The sequence below is a fragment of the Macaca fascicularis genome, chromosome 1, assembly GCF_037993035.2.
Source record: "Macaca fascicularis isolate 582-1 chromosome 1, T2T-MFA8v1.1".
NCBI classification, from domain to species: Eukaryota; Metazoa; Chordata; class Mammalia; order Primates; family Cercopithecidae; genus Macaca; species Macaca fascicularis.
In genome coordinates this window covers 59,089,265-59,109,015 of record NC_088375.1, presented here as the reverse complement: position 1 = coordinate 59,109,015, position 19,751 = coordinate 59,089,265, and the positions used below count along the sequence as shown (strand labels likewise).

At 54.7% G+C, this 19,751-nt stretch overlaps 1 protein-coding gene across 13 annotated transcripts; it reads left to right on the top strand.

Moving 5' to 3' along the window:
- The first annotated feature begins 220 nt into the window (after nt 1-220).
- On the top strand, nt 221-18,836 carry TNNT2 (troponin T2, cardiac type). 13 transcript variants are annotated; one of them, XM_015447829.3, is made up of 16 exons: nt 221-278; nt 4,580-4,631; nt 5,736-5,746; nt 5,850-5,864; nt 8,050-8,079; nt 9,654-9,731; nt 10,081-10,116; nt 11,021-11,054; nt 12,214-12,274; nt 12,576-12,692; nt 13,511-13,588; nt 14,467-14,577; nt 15,842-15,951; nt 16,497-16,587; nt 18,187-18,227; nt 18,595-18,836. In XM_015447829.3, exons 2-16 carry the CDS (start codon nt 4,594-4,596, stop codon nt 18,638-18,640), a joined length of 897 nt encoding a protein of 298 aa, XP_015303315.1. In that variant the 5' UTR covers nt 221-278; nt 4,580-4,593; the 3' UTR covers nt 18,641-18,836. The 13 variants fall into 13 exon arrangements, 11 of the variants coding, with proteins under 11 accessions (XP_015303315.1, XP_065395624.1, XP_065395640.1 ...); XR_012431246.1 differs by lacking the exons at nt 221-278; nt 4,580-4,631; nt 5,736-5,746; nt 5,850-5,864 and adding an exon at nt 7,445-7,779 and having other exon boundaries at nt 14,467-15,478; XR_012431235.1 differs by lacking the exons at nt 221-278; nt 4,580-4,631; nt 5,736-5,746; nt 5,850-5,864 and adding an exon at nt 7,447-7,779 and having other exon boundaries at nt 8,050-8,128; nt 14,467-15,478.
- Nucleotides 18,837-19,751: the final 915 nt, after the last annotated feature.

The following is a 19,751-nucleotide window of genomic DNA, read 5'->3' as shown; positions in this document are numbered from 1 at the left end:
TGAGCAGCTGGAGGACCACATGGGCTTATATGGCGTGGGGTACATGTTCCTGTAGCCTTGTCCCTGGCACCTGCCAAAATAGCAGCCAACACCCCCCACCCCCACCGCCATCCCCCTGCCCCACCCATCCCCTGTCGTGCATTCCTCCCTCCTCAGGGCTGGCTCACCAGGCCCCAGCCCACATGCCTGCTTAAAGCCCTCTCCATCCTCTGCCTCACCCAGTCCCTGCTGAGGCTGAGCAGACGCCTCCAGGATCTGTCGGCAGCTGCTGTTCTGAGGTAAGGCTCGGGCAGGGCTCTGGGGAAGAGGAGAACAGAGAATGGACGGGGAGATGTGAGGGTCTTGGGCCCTGGCATCTTTACCCAGAGTCTGCCTGTGTCTGCAGAAGTCCATGGCCCCTCCTGGTGGAAGTCACACTTCAGAGGAGGGGTTGCCAGGACTGGGCTCCAAGATTGGTACAATAGAGCAGAGAGAGAGAATCCCATGTGGCCATTGGAGACCAGGGTTGGAGTCCTGGACCTGCCACTAAAGATGTAGAGTTGTAAACTCTTGGGTGAGGCACTTTCCCTCTCCAGGCCTCAGTTTTCTCATCTGTAGAGTGGGCTAAATATTTGCTAGGCCTCTGCCTGCTCTAAATACAATGAAGCTCTAACCAACAGGGACTCCCCCAAATTGCTTGTTCCAGGCCGAGGGTCACCTATAGCTTTCCACGCAGGTCCTTCTTGAGTCCCAGAGAGCAGAGTGAGACTGCAGCCCTGTCAGTCAGGTGAGTCCCCTGGTCATATTCTCAAGGCCAGGAACTCAGAAACTGTCCTGGAAGCACTGAGAACCCCAGATGTGCAGGGTCCACTGCAGCGCCTCTCCAGGCCGAGGCAGGAATTCCATCTGATGCCACTGACTCAGTGCCATTCCCTCCCAGAGAGGACCCTGAACTGAGCTGCACTTGAGGGGCAGATGGGGAAAGGCCTCACTGGGAGAACCTCTCCTTGGGTGTGAGCCCAGCTGGTTGGCATTAAAGGGTTTAACCTGGGTCCTTGTAAGTGTAACCCTTGTCCCACCCCACCCCAACACCCCATCTTGGGACAGGCCTTGCTCTGTGTCCAGGAGTGGTAGAGAAACATTCCCTTGGTTTCTAGTTTCTCCTGGGCAGGCTGAAGACTATTCGGGGAGGGGGTTGCCTGGTGTGTAAGGAATTTCAGAGCACATTCCTGGCCTGCTGTAGCCAGGAAGCTACCTGCCCTCCCAAATTCCTTTTCTGACCCATGTCTTAGAGGGCGAATCTTCCTTCTCCCTGCAAAAGTGGAATCTGAGAGGATCAGGTTGCCTGCTGCCTCCTACTTTCTGCCCGCCACTTCCACTCCTCCTGCTCTCTCCCCATCCCCTTACCCCCGCTGTCCTGGTGGGCTAACAGCTGTTGGCTCGGGAAAATCCCAGTCAAATGCTGGGGACAAGGACTGAGGGGTGGGGCCTGTGTTTCTCAGAAACTCGGAGACTGTTTCTACAAGGACAGAACTCAAGGCTCTTCTGTTTTATAGTTGGTTAACTGAAGTCAGAGAGGCTAGGTGACTTAAATAAGGCCACACAGCAAAATCTGTGTTTTAAGCCCAGATTTTTTGACCCCAAGGTCAGTATGCTTTATGCCTTCTATTATCTTTGCTTCACTCTCCAAGAAAGGTAACCCTGATCTCTTGGCTGTGAATGTGTTAGGCTAGAAAGCTGCCTGTGGAAGGGGGTGGGACTTGGGTGTGAGGACACAGGTGTTTCAAGACATTCTGGGACCCTTGCCCTGCCAGGTTCTTGACCCTCTCCCATTCTGCAGCCTCCAGTCTCAGCCCACCTCTTTCCTCTGCATCAGGTCCTGCCTTTGAGCCACTGGCATGGTGGTGTCCTCTGGGCTGGCTGAAAGCCCTCCTCCATCCTCCATGTCTGCGTGCTATTTTTGGGAGCTGGATGGTGCTCCCAGGAACAGGGAGAGGAGTCCAAGCGCTCTGTCCTCCTGTGAGCCCCCAGCACCATGCCCAGTGGCTCTGAACTGGTGGAAGGGCAGAATAGGAGAGGAGAGGGAAAGCTAGAAGCTATGCACCCAGGCTGGACATGCACGGTTCCTCCGAGAATTTTCTCCCTCCCACTGAGGGACAGGCTCCTTCTGGGGCTCAGGCAGGAGCTCCTCAAGTTCTCAAGTCACTAGTTCTGGCGGCTCCTCTGGGGCTTTGGGTAACAGTTGTCACCCCCACCCATCCTGGGGTTAGGAAGGCTATTCTCTTTGGCCACGCTCATCCTAAGACCCATTTGGAGACTCTCTGGGGTTTGAGTCTTTTTTTCAGCAGAATGAGGCTGACGTCTCTTTTGCTCACCCACCCACCCCACCCTGGGGGTTGGGGCAAAAAAGTGGCTCAGAGCTGTGGTCCAGAGCTCCTTGTAAACAAGGCTCCTCCCTCACTGTCCTCATCCTGCTCCAGCAGAGGGAGCAGGGGAGGGACCACTGTGCTGCAGCTGTGCTTGTTTCTAACCCAGCAGGACTGGACACAATGGGAGCAGGGTCTGAAGGCAGTCAATCCAGGGCTGCAGTGGGTGCTGAGTCTGGGGCAGTCTCCACCTAGAGGGGCAGCTGGGCAGTGGCAGCTGCCTTGGAATGGCTCAGCCTCAAAGAGGCTGCCTTACGGCGGTCATCACCCCACCCAACCAGAGCCCTGGCTCTTGCTGGATGTCCACAGATGAGTGCCTGGGGTTGGTCTCAGCCACTCTGGGGGGGTGTGCAGGGAGAGGTGGTGAGGGAGTGAGCAGGACTATCTATGTGCCTCTGGCCTCATCCTGAGGCTTGGGTCTGAAATTGGTGCTGCAGCGCTGGCAGGCGTGAGTGGGGCAGGAGGCGGGCAGCAGAGGAGGAGCATTGGAGGGTGGTCCTGCCATCATTCTCATTCTTCTCCCACCTCACTTCAGCCTCACTGTCACATCACCCCGTCCATTCTCTCCCTTGGAAGCCAACGTCAGGGAGGCTGTGGGGCTGGCATATTGCACTACAACAGAGGCTGCTGTTCACATTTCAAACAACGTGATTGTGTCCCTGGAGCAGTGCACTGTCATGGCCCAGGAGGGTTGGGTCATAGCAGTTATTAGCTAAATGCCTACACTTCACACCAGCTCTGTTCCTCACACCTACCCGAGAAGAACAGCAATTTCACAGCAAAGGGAGCTGAGATGTAGGGAGGTTAAGTGACCTTGCCAAGGTCGCAGGCAAACACATGCTGGAGCCAGCATTCAAAATGAGATTAGTCTCACACTCAAGCGCTTGCTGTCTGCCCCCTCCCTGTGATTACATGCGCACTGTAACACCTGACATTGCCTAATGCCTTCCCCTTTTGTTAATGTCAACTGGAGCCTCATAAAGACCCTGAGTAGCCAGGATGTGTACACTTTATCTCCATGAGACAGAGAAAGGGCTGAGGTTTGGAGATGTTAAAAAGACTTGCCTAAACACCCTCAGCAAGCTAATGGAAGAGGATCTGAATCTAGATTATCTGTTCCCAGTGCAGTGAGAAGATGATCTCAGAATGAGTTCCCTGGGGGAACATTTTTTTAATCAGAATTTCATTGAGATAATTAAAGACTAATATGCAGTTGTCTTTAATAGCGAGCCCTTACGCACTGTGCCCAGTTTCTCCCAAGGGCAACATTTGCAAAACTAGTACAATATCAAAACCAAGATTTGGCATCAATACAATCTATGATCTTATTCAGATTTGCCCACAATTGCACCTTGTGTGTGAGAAACTCTAAACAACTTTAACCTGTGTAGGTTCATGTATCCATCACCATAGTGGACATACTGAAAAGATCCCAAACCACAAGGATCCCTTCTGTGTGCTTTTATTTATTTATTTAGAGATACGGTCTCTAAATAAATTTTGTCCAGGCCGGTCTCTTGGGGTGCCCAAATACCTTTTGTCCAGGTCTCACTTTTGTCCAGCACAGATGAAATGGGTGTGGTGGCTCACGCCTGTAATCTCAGCACTTCGAGAGGCTAAGGCAGGAGGATCCCTTGAGCCCAGGAGTTCGAAACAGCCTGGGCAATGTGGCAAAATCCCAGCTCTACTACAAATACAAAAATTAGCTGGGCATGGTGGTGCACAACTATAGTCCCAGCAACTCAGGAGGCTGAGGTGGGAGAATCGCTTGAACCCAGAAGGTTGAGGCTGCAGTGAGCCTTTGTGCAGTGAAGATTTGTGCAGTGCCAAACAGATCCTGTGGAGTGGGGGTGGGCGGAGTGGACGGAAAGGGTGAGAAACTGCAGACATTGTCTTGAGTGTCACAGATGGAAATGCAGCATCCCAGGCAGTGTTGCCTGTTCAGGGGCGAGGAATGAAGTGGACGTCAGCAGGTGGCCTTGCTGCCATGTGGGTGTCACTATCTCCCCTGGCAGGGGAGGAAAGAGGCTTTTTGTTGCAGGTCGCACAGCTCATAAGGGGTGGAACTAGATTCAGCCCAGGCCTCTTTGATCTCTGTAAAACAGGGGCCAGAGCTCTTCTGAGGAAGGCAGGCTTCCCTTTGCACCTGCACTGACTTTTTTCTCTTTTTGGAGGGAGAGCAGAGACCATGTCTGACACGGAAGAGGTGGTGGAAGAGTACGAGGAGTGAGTATCTGGAGCATCCTGCCTGAGTGGGGTCCCCTCCCGCCGCTGCCCTGACGCCTGGTCCAGGAGCCTCCTAGCTGTCCTAGGATTCTGGGTAGAAGTAGCTATGTGTGTTTTGGGCACCCTGGGGAGAGATATAGCCATTTCCTTTCCACTGCTGTACCCCTGGGTTGTAGATCCCAGGCAGAGCACAGGCTGAGGGACTTTGGGAAGCACAGAGGTTCAGCTCCAGGGTCTTTGGGGTCCTTGGCCAGTCCTGGCTAGGGGACTGGCCATGAACAGAGAAGCTGAGACGTTGGGTCTCCTGAAACTGACTGAGGAAGGTTCAATGACTCTCCAGAGGCCACAGAGCTGATTGTGCTCCCCAAAACCCAGCTCAGAACCCAGTGTTATCACCCCGTCTTGGATCCCTCCTCTCCCTGACAGTGCCCTGCCCACAGTCCTGTCCCAGAGGGAAACCAGGGGGCGGGACACAGCCAATCCAATAACTACGGAGGATAGTGGTCACCAGGGAGGAGACAGAGGTATAGGCACAGCTCCGGCCCTCACAGAACTTACTATCTTGTTGAGATATGAAGACATAAACTGGGGGAAGAAATTAGCAAATGGGACCCGGTGTGGAGGGCGAGCTGTTGGTAGTGCAGGAGTTCTGAGGAGAGGGAGATCAGGGGCTGGAACAGTCAGAGGGCTGTGTGGAGAAGGCAGGTCCTACCTGTGTAGAATTTGGAGAGATAAGAGATTTGGGAGAGGGCAGGACTTTCTAGAAAGGGATACAGCCTGGGCAAAGATGGAAAGAGTAAGTGAGCAGAAAGCTGGTGAGATGAAGCTGGCCGGTGCGGAGGCTTGCCGAGGATGGTAGGAGGCAGCCCTGCATGAGAAGGGCAGGCCAGACTAGTGGGTGTCATCGCAAGGTGGGCAGGGCAGCGTGGACTCCACTAGCCAACAAGGGGAAAAAAAGGGGAGATTATCTTTGGGGAAAGGCCAGTGTGTGCAAGCCTGTGCGTGCATGTGTGTGCATGCATGCATGTGTACATATGTGTGCAGGCATGTGTGTTTGCATGTGCATGTGTGCGAGCTACTAACAGTGTTTCCTGTTGCTCTCAGGGAGCAGGAAGGTAAGCGTAAACGTGTGTACTCATTTGGATCAAAGACAGCCTGGTTTGAAACTGACCCACCTCTTCTCTCTTCTCTTGCTGCCTGGACTTCTCTTCTGAGCAGAAGCAGCTGTTGAAGGTATGTACCTCAGGCAGATGGAGAGCCAGAAAGGGGCAGGCTCAGGAATGTGGAAATCCTGGGAGCCCTGGGAAAGCAGCTCATCTGTCCCTGCTCCTCACTCTCAGCTCAGCAAGATCCTCCAACAACGGTGCCTTCTAAAATGGGAATCAGTCCTATCTGGGTTGCTCGGGTCTTGAGGCAAACAATTTAAACCTGTCTCTTCTGTCTGTCATTTGCTTCAAACCCAGTGACCACTTTTCCCAATTACTTTTGCTTCTTTTCCCTTTTATCATGGGAAATTTTAAATGCATATAAAGGTAGCAATAATAATAATAATGCTCCCCCTGCCCAATGTACCCATTACCAGCTTCAACAATCATCATCTTAGGGCCAATCTTCTTTCCTCTATACTCCGCCTTCCCCCAGTTATTTTAGAGCAGACGTCCAAAATTGTTCCCAGGCACCATGTCATTTCATGCTTCAAGATTTCGCTACACTGTATCTCTAAGAGATAAGTACTACTTAAAAAAACATAACCACAATGCCATGATACACCCTGAAAGATTCCATTTAGTAATTTCTCAAATGTGATTGTGAGTATGAAATTGCTCAGTGATCTGAGAAGTCTTATCTCGGCATGAAGCTTTGTTATGACTCTGAGCTTGCAGAGGCCCCTCTTGCTGCTCCTATTCTGATCAGTTAACCCCTTGCCCTCCTCAGCTGGGGGTCCCACATCTCTCTGAAAGAATGCCCTCACTTTTCCTTCTTCCTGAGAGCTTGGTGCATGGAAGTGATTCAGAGGCTTCATGCCAGTCCTCCCCCTACACCCCAGGCAGGTGGACCCTGCCTTTTAGTGGCTCAGGTATCACTTCAGCCTGTGGCGTGTAGACATTAGGAGAAGGGTCTCTATGAAGGTCCAAGGGGGGAGCTCAGATGGCCCCTCCTTTGCTCCCCATGGCTCCTAGGGAAAATGGGGACCCTCCTGCACATTTAGGGCTGTTCCAGGGGTGTCTGGCCAAAGAGGAGACAGAAGAGAAAGTCACAGGAGAAACTGAAAGAGGTCACAGGCATCTTTTTTGGTTTTCAAAGAACACCAGATACTTCAGAAGCTATTGGAAATATATTTTTGAATCAAAAATCTAGCTGGTTCCAAATTCTGCTGTGTTCCCTGAACAGACTCCTGATATGGTGGCCCTTCCTTTGTTTTGGAGGATTTCCCACTTCCTTGTAACAGGTTTGGGGTGGTGGAGTTAGTGACATAGATCTCTGGATTTGGGACCAATCTGCCTGCCACACACGGTAGAATTTGGCTGTGAGTTAACAGAGTCATTCTCCACTGCACTGGGGTCTGAGCCATGTAGCATCTGCCTTGCTTGCCGTGAATAGATGAGACCCGCCTCCCACACAGCTGAGGATCTGGCTGCAAATGATCAAGAGAGAGCAACCTCTAGATGGGTGTCCGCTAAGCCTGCAGGATAGATAGTGCCAAGTGTCCTTCTTCCAGGAGAGAAATTGTTCCACTTGCTGGAACTGTTTTTTGGGCAGATATTTGTACATAGAACAACTGTTGTAGATGCAGCCTCTTTCCTTAGGGTTATAATGCTGGACCCTTCTCAGGTGGGGCAGCCTCCTCCCAAAAGGCTGGGCAAATCTCCCCTGGGGCCAGGCTCTCCAGTGAGCCTTTCTAAAGTGTGGCTTCTGGAAACTGGACATGGTTTGCAGAATACCCAAGAGCCTCATTCAGAGCAGGAACATGGGCATGCTCGTTAAGGGCAGGAAATTTGATGGGAGTGAATTATCCCCCACTCTCCGCTCTTTAGGGGCCTCTGTCTTCGTAAGAAGGAAGCCGAGGCTCTGTCGTCTAGAGGCAGTGCAGTTACCACAGATAGCGTGCTCCTCCTATGCCAGGCACCTGCTGGGCGCTCTATGCGTGGTAGGTCATTCAGTCCTCACTAGGGCTGAGAAGTGAGCAGAATGATCCCCATTTTACTGATGAGGCACCTGAGGCTCAGGGAAGCAACTGAGAAGAGAGTTGCCCCTGTTGCTGGAAAGTAGTGGCTTGGGAATTGGAACGCCGGCCTAACTCCAAAGCCCACACTCTTAAAACCACTGCGCTGGGTGGCTGCTCCTGCCCTGGGCTCTCTGCTCCTAGACTAACCTGTCTCGCTTTTCCCCTCCGCTGCGGCCACTCCCTGAACCTCAGAAGAGGAAGACTGGAGAGAGGATGAAGACGGTAGTACAGCCTTTCCTTCTGTGGTGCTTTCTGCTGCCTGCTGTCCCGAGTACAGCCTGCTTGTCCAGGGGCCCTGCTCTGGGGGCTGGGGGGTGGGAGTTGGGGTCAGGGATGGAGTGGGTCAGTCGTCCCAGGGACCAGGATCACAGTTCTGAGTTGCTCATCATGCCTGACCCTCAGGGCCACTGGCTCCTCTTCCTGGTTCCTGATCCTTTCCCTGGGCTGGGCGGTGGGAGGGACCCAGGTTGGCTGGTCTCCCAAACTGCTCCAAATGTGGCCATAGAGGGGGCCTGGCATCTGGAAGCCAGCAGCGCCACTCTGCCCCCGCGCACATCCCAGTGTTCCGTGCTTGACGCTCCTTAGGAGCTGGACAGCCCCAGGCAGGGTGTCCAGGGTGTTGATTGGGGGGTCTGGGGACAAAGTCCTCTGGAGAACAGCCAGGGAGACTGGAAATAGCCAGAGCAGGAAGGACATGACGTCAGCCTTCAGATGCGCCCTGCTGATGGGGAGCACAGGACCAAGACAAGAGAGTGAGACCAGGGCGTAATTTTAGAAAGTGCGTCCTGACAGTGATATCTCAAGATGCAGTCGGTGTGCTGGGGAGATAGTAAGCTCCCCATCCTTGGGATGTGGCATGGCCACTGGGTGGGGTGGGGTATATTGTACAGAGAAGTGACATGTCAGATGAGGTGGCAGAGGTGTGAACAGGATGGCCTAAAGGTGAACCCCACAATGGCCATGTCCTTCCTCGCTAGCCCTCTGCTTTCACACCTAGAAGGATCATTTTGAGGCAAGACTCCTGCAGGGATCAAAGAAAAGGCATCTCCAGGCTTCAGAGAGGACTCAGACCTGGGAAGGGAGGACAGAGAGGATGAAGGCCGACCCTTCTCCCATGATGGTGTCTTCCTCCTGCCTGAGGCTTTTTCTTCTCCCTCTGCCAAGAGGCACCCACTTCCCAGTGCATCAGTGAACAGGCATCACAGAACACTTCCTACAGGCAGAGCCCAGGCCAGGCAGCATCCTGTCTCCCTTATCTGTGTCTGTCTGTCTACTCCAAGTGCCTGATTGAGATGGGGGCCACATCCTGCCAAACAAATGGATAAAAATAGAAAAATCCTGTCCACTTTCTGGATAGTATGAAGATCCAGATGTTGGGCGCACCATCCAGCCACACAGTCATACTCTTTTGATTTCTTTGAGATGTGGATTGAGGGTGTCTAGAGTCACTAGGTTCAGGACAGGAGCTTCCGGACACCTCAGCTTAAGCAGGGCATGTTCTGTGGTGCCAGACACGGGGTGGAACTTCTGGGCTGGAAAGTTGGGGAAGGAGGTGGAGTCCTGTCATCAGAGAGGTCTCTGGGATGAGTGGGGCTAAGCTGGGTGGGAGGAGGCAGCTGACAGTCAAAACCAAGAATGGCAGCCCCCTGGCATTCACGTTGGTTGTCCCCAAATTCGTCTGGACCTGGATGTCTTGACCCCCATCCCCACTCCCCACTGCCTGTTCTCTGCTCTGGGTTCTGCCTGATAGCATGAGTGGGGCCTGCTTCTTCACTCTGTCTGCTTCACTTCTCTAGAGCAGGAGGAGGCAGCAGAAGAGGATGCTGAGGATGGGGCTGAAGCAGAGGCTGAGACCGAGGAGACCAGGGCAGAAGGTAAGTCTCTGGATGAGGGTGCAGGGACCTCAGGGGGTGGTGAGAGCCCCCGGAGCCATTCCTAGGCAGTAAGAAACCCCAGAACAGGCTTTCCCATGTGCACCTGATTCTCCTATTGGCTAAGATTCAACTGTTGATTGCCCAGTCAACAAACGTTGACTCAGCCCTTCTCTTGTGTCAGGCAGAGTCTTGGGTCCAGGGGAATGTGCGTGCGAGACACAGCTCTGTGACCCCAAAAACCAACAGCGTGCATCTTAGCTAGGACTTATTTGTTGGGGAGGCTCTTGGTGGGATGGGGGGACTTGAGCTCAGAACAAGGACCTTGATTGATTTCTCGTGTTTCATTTAGAAGATGGAGAAGAAGAGGAAGCAAAGGAAGCTGAAGGTAAGGATATCAGGAGAGAGGTACAAGGGAGGCAAAGGAGCCCCTCCCCGCAGCTTTGGAGGAGAATGCCCACCGTGCTCCTTCCAGGGAAGTGGGTGTACACTGAGAGGGTTTGGGAGAGGAGAGGACAGAACTTGGTGGCACTTCTGAAGTTTTAGATGTTGAGCTTTAAACTTTGCCCCTTCTCCTCCCAGAGAAGCTGCATTGGTGGCACCCAGTGGGAGAGGGGACCATTGTCCAGCCCCCTGGTCTGGACAGAGCAATGGGACCCAGAAGTCATATCTACACATGAAGCTCCTAGAGCTTAGGTGAAGTCACTTGTAGGATGTGGCATCCGTAGGATGAAATCCCAATGCATAGATGGTCATGGTGGGCCACTGCTGCAGTCATCGTCATGCTGCAGCCTTCACCAGGGTTCTAGGTGGTCCCAGTCACTTCTCCAGAGGGGAGGGGACAACCAGCTGGGGCTTGGAATCATGTCATCAGCTTCTGCCCTGTGGCTACCAGGAAGTCCAGGGGGTAACAAAGGAGGCAAAGACCTGGGAAGGGATTCTAGGGCCAGGACCCCTGGGGACCTTTCCAAAGGAATCCTCCCCACTGTGAAGCCCAAAAGAAGCAAAATTGCTTTGCCCAGAACTGATGAGTGAGAGAAGGCTTTGTGTGAAATTCCACACTGCATGAGTGTGTGCCCTGCAGAACTCTATGGGAGAGGGAGTGTGGCATCTGCAGCCCCTGCTGCCTTTATTCTCCTGGATGCTTCTGGAATCAGGCTCCCCAGTGCCGGGAGGGACTCTCTGTGCAGCTGGGGAAATGCAAATCCACAGGGGTCTAGCTCATCGAGGGTGGAGTTGGGACCACATCTGGGGCCCCCTGACCCATGGCTGTGTGCTTCTGTCTCCTCCAGATGGCCCAATGGAGGAGTCCAAACCCAAGCCCAGGTGAGTGGGATGCATCTGGGTAGAGTCAGGAGCAGAGGCTCAGGGAGAGAGGATAATGATGGAACAGGGATGCAATAGGGGCAGTGGGCATGGGCTGGGGGTTTGTTGGGCACAGACTACCACATACAGTTGTACAAGTTGTGTACTGCACAAGGATCTCTTCCTAAGGGAGTGAGGGCTGAATTCCACCCAACACTCCATCACTGATCCTGCACCCTGGCAGGGATGAGGCTATGTTCTTCTAGATGAAGTGCCCTGAACAGACACTCTCCTCTCTCACAGTATGGCCAGAACACCTTCCTCCATGGCCGAAGTGGGACCTGGGGATAAAGGGAAGCAAATTGTGGGGAGCTAAACAATGAAACCGTGCCAGCCTAGGCATGGCGGCTTCAGAGAGCTGAGAGGGGGCAGGGCAGGGCAGGGCGGCTTGGTGCCACACACGTGAAACCCACCTGGAGGTGGTGTCTGCTGGGGGGCTGGGCTATAGGGAGCATTTCCCTTTTGATGATGCCAACCCTGCCAGCAGATGGCACCTCTTCCCACTCACAGGCTCTTCCCATTTCAGTGGGGGCTTCTGAAACCAGCCCAAGACATCCCAGATCAGTTCATTTGTCCAGTGCCTTTCCCTTTCCTGGCCTCTTGTGCACTGCGGTATCTCATTTCAGCTCCACACAGCTGGGGGAAGATGGAGATACGAAGAATCAGAGAACCCCCTGGGTCTCAGTATGTGGTGGCACTAGGACCAAACTGCAAGACTCCCGGGTTCATGGCGAGTGTCTGCGGGGTCCACCAGGGGATTTGGAGTCCGACAAGCATGCCATCTTGTCACAGATTCTTGGATTCCAAGTTGTGTAGCTTTGAGCAAGTCACTCTACCTCCCTGAGCCTCAGTTCTCCCAAGTGAGATTAACAATACCTACTTCATGGGCATATCATGAGCATGAAGTGAAATGGCATATGTGAAAGAGCTTTGTGCTTTCCCAGGTGCTGAGCAAGGCTGAGGACTGCCATTGTTGACATCAGTGTTAATATCATTGTTGTGGTTGGTGGGGGCAGTGCTGGAAGATTCTCTAGGAAGGAGTAGGACCCTGTCCTGGACACTCTTAGTCCCTGGGTCCAGAATGGGGCTGATGCTCACTGACTATTCTTCTCTCCAACAGGTCGTTCATGCCCAACTTGGTGCCTCCCAAGATCCCCGATGGAGAGAGAGTGGACTTTGATGTGAGTGGTGGCTGTGGGTTGAGCAGGCCTGGGCTGGGGATAGTCCCAAGGGCCCCCAGTGACAGAGATTTTGTGACCTGGGGCTGTGGTAGAGCACAGGTGGGATGGGTGCAGCACCGGCCAGGGTGGGTGCCCGTCCATGAGTGTGGTCCTGGGTTCAGGCCACAGTTGCCCCTTCCCTGACCAGGCGCCAGACCCTGCCAGAGGTCTTCTGCATTGTGGTGGGGTGTGTCTAGCCCACCCATCTCTCCCCTGGCCTCTTTGGAGGGGCAGCCTCTGAGCCGCAGTGGTCCACCCACAGGACATCCACCGGAAGCGCATGGAGAAGGACCTGAATGAGTTGCAGGCGCTGATTGAGGCTCACTTTGAGAACAGGAAGAAGGAGGAGGAGGAGCTCGTTTCTCTGAAGGACAGGATCGTAGGTGTCCAGTCTGCCCACCTAATGTTCTCTGATGGCCCAGTCTGTCCTCCTTCCCTTTCGCGAGGCCCCACCTCCTCCAGACAGCCTTCCCTGGTGCCTCAAACCCAGCTGGGTGTGAGCTCTCCTTCAGGGGCTCTCCAGCACTCTGCACAGCTCCTGCAGCCCTGACTGGTGTCTTGGGTCCCTGCCTGCTCTCCCCAACCCAACTGGATGCTCCTTGACTGCCAGAGCTGAGTCTGATCTGTTTCAGGCCTCCCCAGGGCCTAATTCAGGCCCAGGCTATGGACTGGTTGGTCACAGGCCTGCTGCCCCACCCCTGCCCTTGCCTCCTTTTCCCCTACAGATGAAGGGAACTTGAGTGTGACCTGCAGAATCCCACGTCCTTCTCCTGCAGATCATGGAGGCTGCTTTGATTGCTTTTGTTTCTCCCCATCAAACTTGCCTTCCCACAGATATGCTGCTCTGGCTGGAGCAATGACTTGGCCATCTATCCAAGCATATGGCACAGAGCAGCTGCCAGGGCAGGGTGGGATGCAGGTGAGGGCAGAGCTCAGGAGGAGCCTGCCTGATGTTTCCCAATTGTGGAGGGCAGTCTCACCATGAGGAATGTTGGAGATGGGTCACCGCAGGTACCCTGCTGTGCATGTCCATGGAGCTGGCTGAAAGTGGAGGCCCTTGGAGGCCGGGCACCACTGCTTCAACACTCTGGGAGGAACCCCCCCAGGAATTCCCTTGCCACACCATGCAGGTTTCTGTACCTGCAATGTCACCTTCTCCCTATGCACACCTGGGTGGGCTTTGCCTCTTCGCCTTAGGAGAGACGTCGGGCAGAGCGGGCCGAACAGCAGCGCATCCGGAATGAGCGGGAGAAGGAGCGGCAGAACCGCCTGGCTGTGAGTGACCCCCAGCCCAGGCCCATGGAGACCCCCATGCTCCCAGCTCCCGCTGGGCCCCCAGACCCCTCTCTTCATCAACATGAATGAAATCAGTCAAGAGACAATATTGGCCGGGTGCGGTGGCTCACGCCTGCAATCCCAGCACTTAGGGAGGCCAAGGTGGGCGGATCACCTGAGGTTGGGAGTTCGATGCTGGCCTGACCAAATGGAGAAACCCCGTCTCTACTAAAAATACAAAATCAGCTGACGGTGGTAGCACATGCCTGTACTCCCAGCTACTTGGGAGGCTGAGGCACGAGAATCACTTGAACCCAGGAGGCAGAGGTTGCGGTGAGCCGAGATCACGCCACTGCACTCCAGCCTGGGCAACAAGAGCGAAACTCCATCTCAAAAAAAAAAAAAAAAAAAAAAATCAATATCAACCTAGGAAGTGCTGGGCATTGTCTTGGTTCTGACAATGTATCAGCAAACAAGAGAGAAATGCCTGGGTCCTTATGAACATGTTATTTTATAACACTCTCCAGCCCTCATGCCTTCCCCAGTGCAGACTTCGTGGGAACTGAAGGCCCTGTAGCTTTCTTCCTTGCAGCTGCTGAAGGCATTTCCAGAGCAACAGGTCTTCCAGGGGCACTCCCAGCTTGAGGGGGTGACGAGACCTCACATTTGGGGATCAAGACCTCATTCATTCACACAGTCATTTCTCAGTCAGTGGACTCCTGTGGGCCAACCCTGTGCTGGGAGCTACCCCCTCAGAAAGCTCCTTGCCCAGCGGACAGAAAGCTGAGCTCACCCATAAAGACCATAAGCTTCAGCCCAGAATCGGGGTTTCCCGTCCTTTCCCCTAATTTGCTTTCTTCCTCCTTGCTGTAAATCAGGAAGAGAGGGCTCGACGAGAGGAGGAGGAGAACAGGAGGAAGGCTGAGGATGAGGCCCGGAAGAAGAAGGCTTTGTCCAACATGATGCATTTTGGGGGTTACATCCAGAAGGTAGGTGGGGAGCAGCAGGGGTCGCCAGGAGGTCCTGGTATAGCCCTGAGGAATGAGGTGTCCACTGCAGCAGGTAGACTTTAGGTCAGATCCCAGGAAGAGATTCCCAGCTGTTGTGGGTGGGAGACTGAGGTCTCCTCATGCCCAGCCCCTGAGCTGGTTTTCAGCCTGACCGTGGCTTGCACTAGGAGGGGCCTGCTGGGATAGGGGCTACAGGCAGAGCCTGGGGCACCAGTGGCGTTCCCCGTGCCTGGCCCCAGCAGTGCTCAGGATCCCTCAAGGAGGCTGGGTGCAGCTGGAAGAGCCTAGTGCCTATAGTCAGAGCTCTAGTTGGAGACCCAACTCTGCCACATACAGTTGTGTGAGCTTTTGCAACCTCTGAGCCTCAGTTTCCTTAACTGGCACTTGTATTGTCTGCCTTGATGCTTTGAGAAGCCCAGATGAGCTACCATGGAAAGTGTCTATGTGCCGCACAGATGTGAGGTGGTTTGTTCCTGGAAACTGACTCTCAATCCCTAACTTTTGGGCCCCATTCCTCCTAGATCCTCCAGTCTCAAGGGAGGAGGGGTATGTGAAATTTATTTTCTCTGGGTAGGGAAGGAATCAAAACATTTTCTTAGATTTCCAGCTTAGTCCCCAGCTCAGAACTAGGCCACCCCCTGCCTCTGTCCCCATGGTGACCACACCAGCCAAGACTTTGGCATCAAAGTCTATCAAACAGCCCCTGCTGTAACCCCCAGACCCACGTCCTAGTAAACCCGGCTGCCTACAGCGAGTGTCTGAATCTTCTCTTCCGTGTCTCTTTGCCTTTGTCTTCCCGCCTTCTCTCTGTGTCTCTGTTGCCGTCTTGGTCTTTTTCTCTGGGCCTCTCTCTCATGGTTTCCCGGTTTAGCAGGCCCAGGTGGGTACCAAAAACCTCACGCGTTCTTCCTCCCCATAGTTTTGGGGAGCTCCCTGGGAGGGAAAGGCGCCTTGCTGGAGGGGAGGAGTGAAGAGATTGGGCTGGCTAGGGACGGGGGGAAGCTGGTGAGAAGTGGAAGAGATTAGTTAGGCAAAGAAGGAAGAGGCTGACGTGATCCTCCTTGCCCCGCCTCAGTTTCCCCAGGGAATGCATGTAGTTGGTAGTGTGGGGTGTGGCAGGAAGACGAGCATAAGAACCTGGCCCTCCTACAGGCCTTGCTCCACCCGCACGGGGTTTGGGGAGGGTTAGCGGACAGGGAGGGGGGCAATCTGGTCAGTGTTCTCTGCTTTCCACACCCTTCAGACAGAGCGGAAAAGTGGGAAGAGGCAGACCGAGCGGGAAAAGAAGAAGAAGATTCTGGCTGAGAGGAGGAAGGTGCTGGCCATCGACCACCTGAATGAAGATCAGCTGAGGTGGGGGCTGGGAGGAGGGGTCCTGGGGCACTGCCCGCATCTGCTCCGGGAGGGGTCGGGCCGAGGACACTTCTTGTATGAGCCACCAGAGGGCGTGACTGCCTCACATATTTTCCCACGGCAAATTTGGTGGGACCAGAGCTGGGCTCCAGCAGGTGGGGCCAGCTCCTTTCTGGGCTTTGTTGATGGGCAAAGAGAACTGAGCAGGTGCCCCACCTCTCTGAGCTTCATCTTACCCACCTGCACACGGGTGTCAGTACAGGGGATTGAACTAGATGCTCTCCTGCGCCAGAAGGGCTTCTCCTGCTCCCTGTTTGTTCTTGGAACTTTGCCCTGGCAGCCCCTGGTGTCCATTCCTGAGCACTGGGTGCTGCCGTCTGGTCCCCAGGCTGGGTCAGGCCCAGGGGGTGGGCTGGGGTACCCTTGGCAGGCCTGGAGGTGGCAAGGAGGGCTGGAACCCTGGGGGGTGGGCCGGGACCAGGACGGAGGCCCAGGAGGGCCCTTCCTTACTGGCCCTCATCCCATTCCCACCCTTGCCTGCGCAGGGAGAAGGCCAAGGAGCTGTGGCAGAGCATCCATAACTTGGAGGCAGAGAAGTTCGACTTGCAGGAGAAGTTCAAGCAGCAGAAATACGAGGTGGGCTGCCATGCTGTCCCCGCCCAGCGTCTCCATCTCACGCTCCTCCTGGTTCACTGCGTCCCATAATACTGCTGCAGGTCCCTGGGTCCCTGTCCCTATCACCCACCAGCCCCCTTCAGCTCCTGCATCTGCCCCTGCTGCCTGGCCTTCAGCAGCGTACCATGTCCACCACGTTGACAACTGCTTGCTGGAAGTGTCTGAGAGCTTGCGGGTGCTGAGCAGAGACACTTTCCTGGGGTTCCAAACCTGGGGGTGTCTAACATGTCAAGGCAGCAGCTCAGTGATCTGAGCTGGATACAAGGACCAGGATGCACCAAGCCAGGACCCCCAGTGGAGGGGGAGGGCTGCCCTCAGAGAGGTGCTTCTCCCCAGGTACACCCAAGGCCCTGGTGTGGGCACAGTTAGGCTGAGCTTCAAGCCCACAGTCTTTCAGTGTCCTATGTGCACTAATGAGGGTCCTAGGCGAACACACACCAGGCAAGGAAATGGCTTAGAGGACATGGATGCTACATCCCTGAGCTCAGACCTGGGTACCAGCCCTTCCCTACGCAGCCCCCCAACCCCGGCCCTGGGGCGCCTTTGCTGACTAAGGGAAGAATTCAGCTTCCCCTGGAGGGTCTCCTCTGCTGCTCCTGCCAAACCACTCCTCCCTGGGCAAGAAGCCCTTCCCTGGGCAGGCTCAGGCCCCAGTGGCTACAGGGCACTCCCACCTCCCAATACGGAGAGAGGCTGTATTGCCTGGTGACAATGGCATGGACTTTGGAGCCATAATGCCTGACCTGTGCCCCTCACTGGCTGTGTGACGTTGGGTGAGTTAGTCTACTCTTCCTTGCCTCCATTTCCACAGGTAACACTACGATCTACTTCACAGGGTGATTGTGAGGGTTACAGAGATAATACTAATTATTGTTATTACTATAGTGTTCCAACCACTGTTCCCAGCATGTCCCATGTATTAACTTATTATGCCCTCATAGCAGTCCTATGGGTTCATATCTGGGAAGGTGCTCAGGACAGAGCCTGGCACCCACTAAATGCTCAGCAGGTGTCAGCCATTGTTATGGCCTCTCTAGGCCTGCGTCTTCCACTTTTTACTTTTTTTTTTTTGGTTCCACACTGAACTCTGTACTGGCCAACAGGACACAGATTTGCCAAACTTTGGGGCAGCGCCCTGCAGGGGTGGTGCATGGGGATGCTACCCCTCAAAGGGCACAGCTTCTGGGATGGTGGACAGCTGGGTCGGGGAGCCCCAGAGGGGTCTTGGGCTGGGCTGCTAGGAGGGCTCCATGACACAGCCTCCAGCTTTGTGCCCAGCTCTCAGAGGCCCTCCTTATGGGACTCTCATCCTGAACCTACTATGGCCCTGGAACCCCACAGTGAGAGGCCCATGAGGCATCCTGGAAGCTGCTCCTTGGCTTCTGCCTGTGGCACACGGGCCCCTCCTAACCCTTGACTATCCTAACTCCTCCTACTCTTCGATGCTCCTCCTTCTACTGCACCACTGCACTCAGCCCCCTTCTCCCCATCCCCAGGCCACCTGGGACCTGAGCCAATCAGCTTCAGTGTTGCTCTTTGTCTTTCCCACTTTTCTTGCAGATCAATGTTCTCCGAAACAGGATCAACGATAACCAGAAAGTGTAAGTGTCTGAGGTCATCCTCGCTTAGCCCACCGCCTGTCCCCTCCTTCCCTACGTTCCAGCCATCCCGTTACTCCTTGGAGCGCACCAGGCTCCCAGGCTTTCCTCCTCTGCTTCAGCCCACAGGTTTCCTTCTCTGGGTCCTCCAGGGCCTCGTGCTTCTCTCCCTGTGGCCTCTGATTGCTGGTGGGTGTGGGATATGGAGCAGAGAAGCCTCCCTCCAGCTTCAGGCTGCTGCCCTATTCTGCCCCTGGAGGCAGCTCCAGGCTGCTCCTCTCACCTTTGGCACCCCCATCCTACCCAAGCCCCATGGTGACCTGCTACCCTGCCTGTGTCTCCATGTCACTGGGTCCTGCTTCCCCTGCAGCTCCAAGACCCGCGGGAAGGCCAAAGTCACCGGGCGCTGGAAGTAGGGCCCAGCCTCCTTCACCAAAGATCTGCTCCTCGATCACACCTGTCTCTGGCCTGCACTCCCCCAGTTCCTGGGTCCTCCTGGGCTCCCTGGACAGCTCCTGTTTGGAAATGGGGAGCTGGTCTAGGTGGGAGCCACCCCTCCTGCCTGCCCCCACACCCACTTCACGCCCGTAATAAAAAGCCACCACACACTGACTGGCATTTCTGTCACTTCCCCTTCAGAGAGAGAGAGAAACTGAGGTGAGACCTTGGTCTCACAGGCCCCCGGCATCTGCCAGGCTCGGAGGAGCTTTCCCCTGTCTGGTCCCCCTGCTTGCCTCCAGCTGGGGAGAGGGTGGAGGGCCCAGGTACAGCCCAGGAAGCAAGAGCAGTGGAAAGGACTTCTGATCATAGCTCCTGGAAGTCACCAAAACAGCACATGGGAAAAATGCTGTTGAGGGGGACAGAGCATTCCCTGTGTGAGTCACTCACTGGAGAACAATGCAGGCCTCTTTGGATGGTTCCCATTCTCTTTCTCCTCCTAGCCAGGGCCCTAGGAACCAGGTGTCTGAGGGACAGGGAGCTCTTGAGGAAGGAAGGAAGGCCGGTTTTATTGGGCAGCCATTCAGGTCTGAGTTGTTAAGAGGTGTGGGTTAATCTGGGTGCTTCAGTTTCCCCCTCCCATGATCTGCACATCCTCGAGGGCTTAAACCACAGGGTCCTAAGCTGAAGAGGACAGCTTGGTGGCATGGATTTCAGTTGGCAGAAAGACAAGGAAATGATGAGAGGGCACCATCCTCCTCTCCAGAGGAAAGCCTGAGAGGACACATGCTCTTGACCCTTCATCCCTTTGCTAGGCATGGAATTTCTCCCAATTCCTGATTCCTTCCCTTGGCTCCCCCTTGCCACCCATCAGCAAGTGCCTGATGAGCTGTGTCTGGAAAGGCTTCCTGTGGTCTCCCAGCCAGAGCGAATCCACTTCTGCTTGCTAGAGCATGTGCTGTCACAGCTATGCCACCCAATGCCACACTCTGTTAGACTCGTCTCTTCCTGCAGGCGTGGCTCCCATGCTCCCAGGAGAAAATGCAGACCTGTTATCCAGTGCTGTATGCCAAGCACTGGGATCCATGT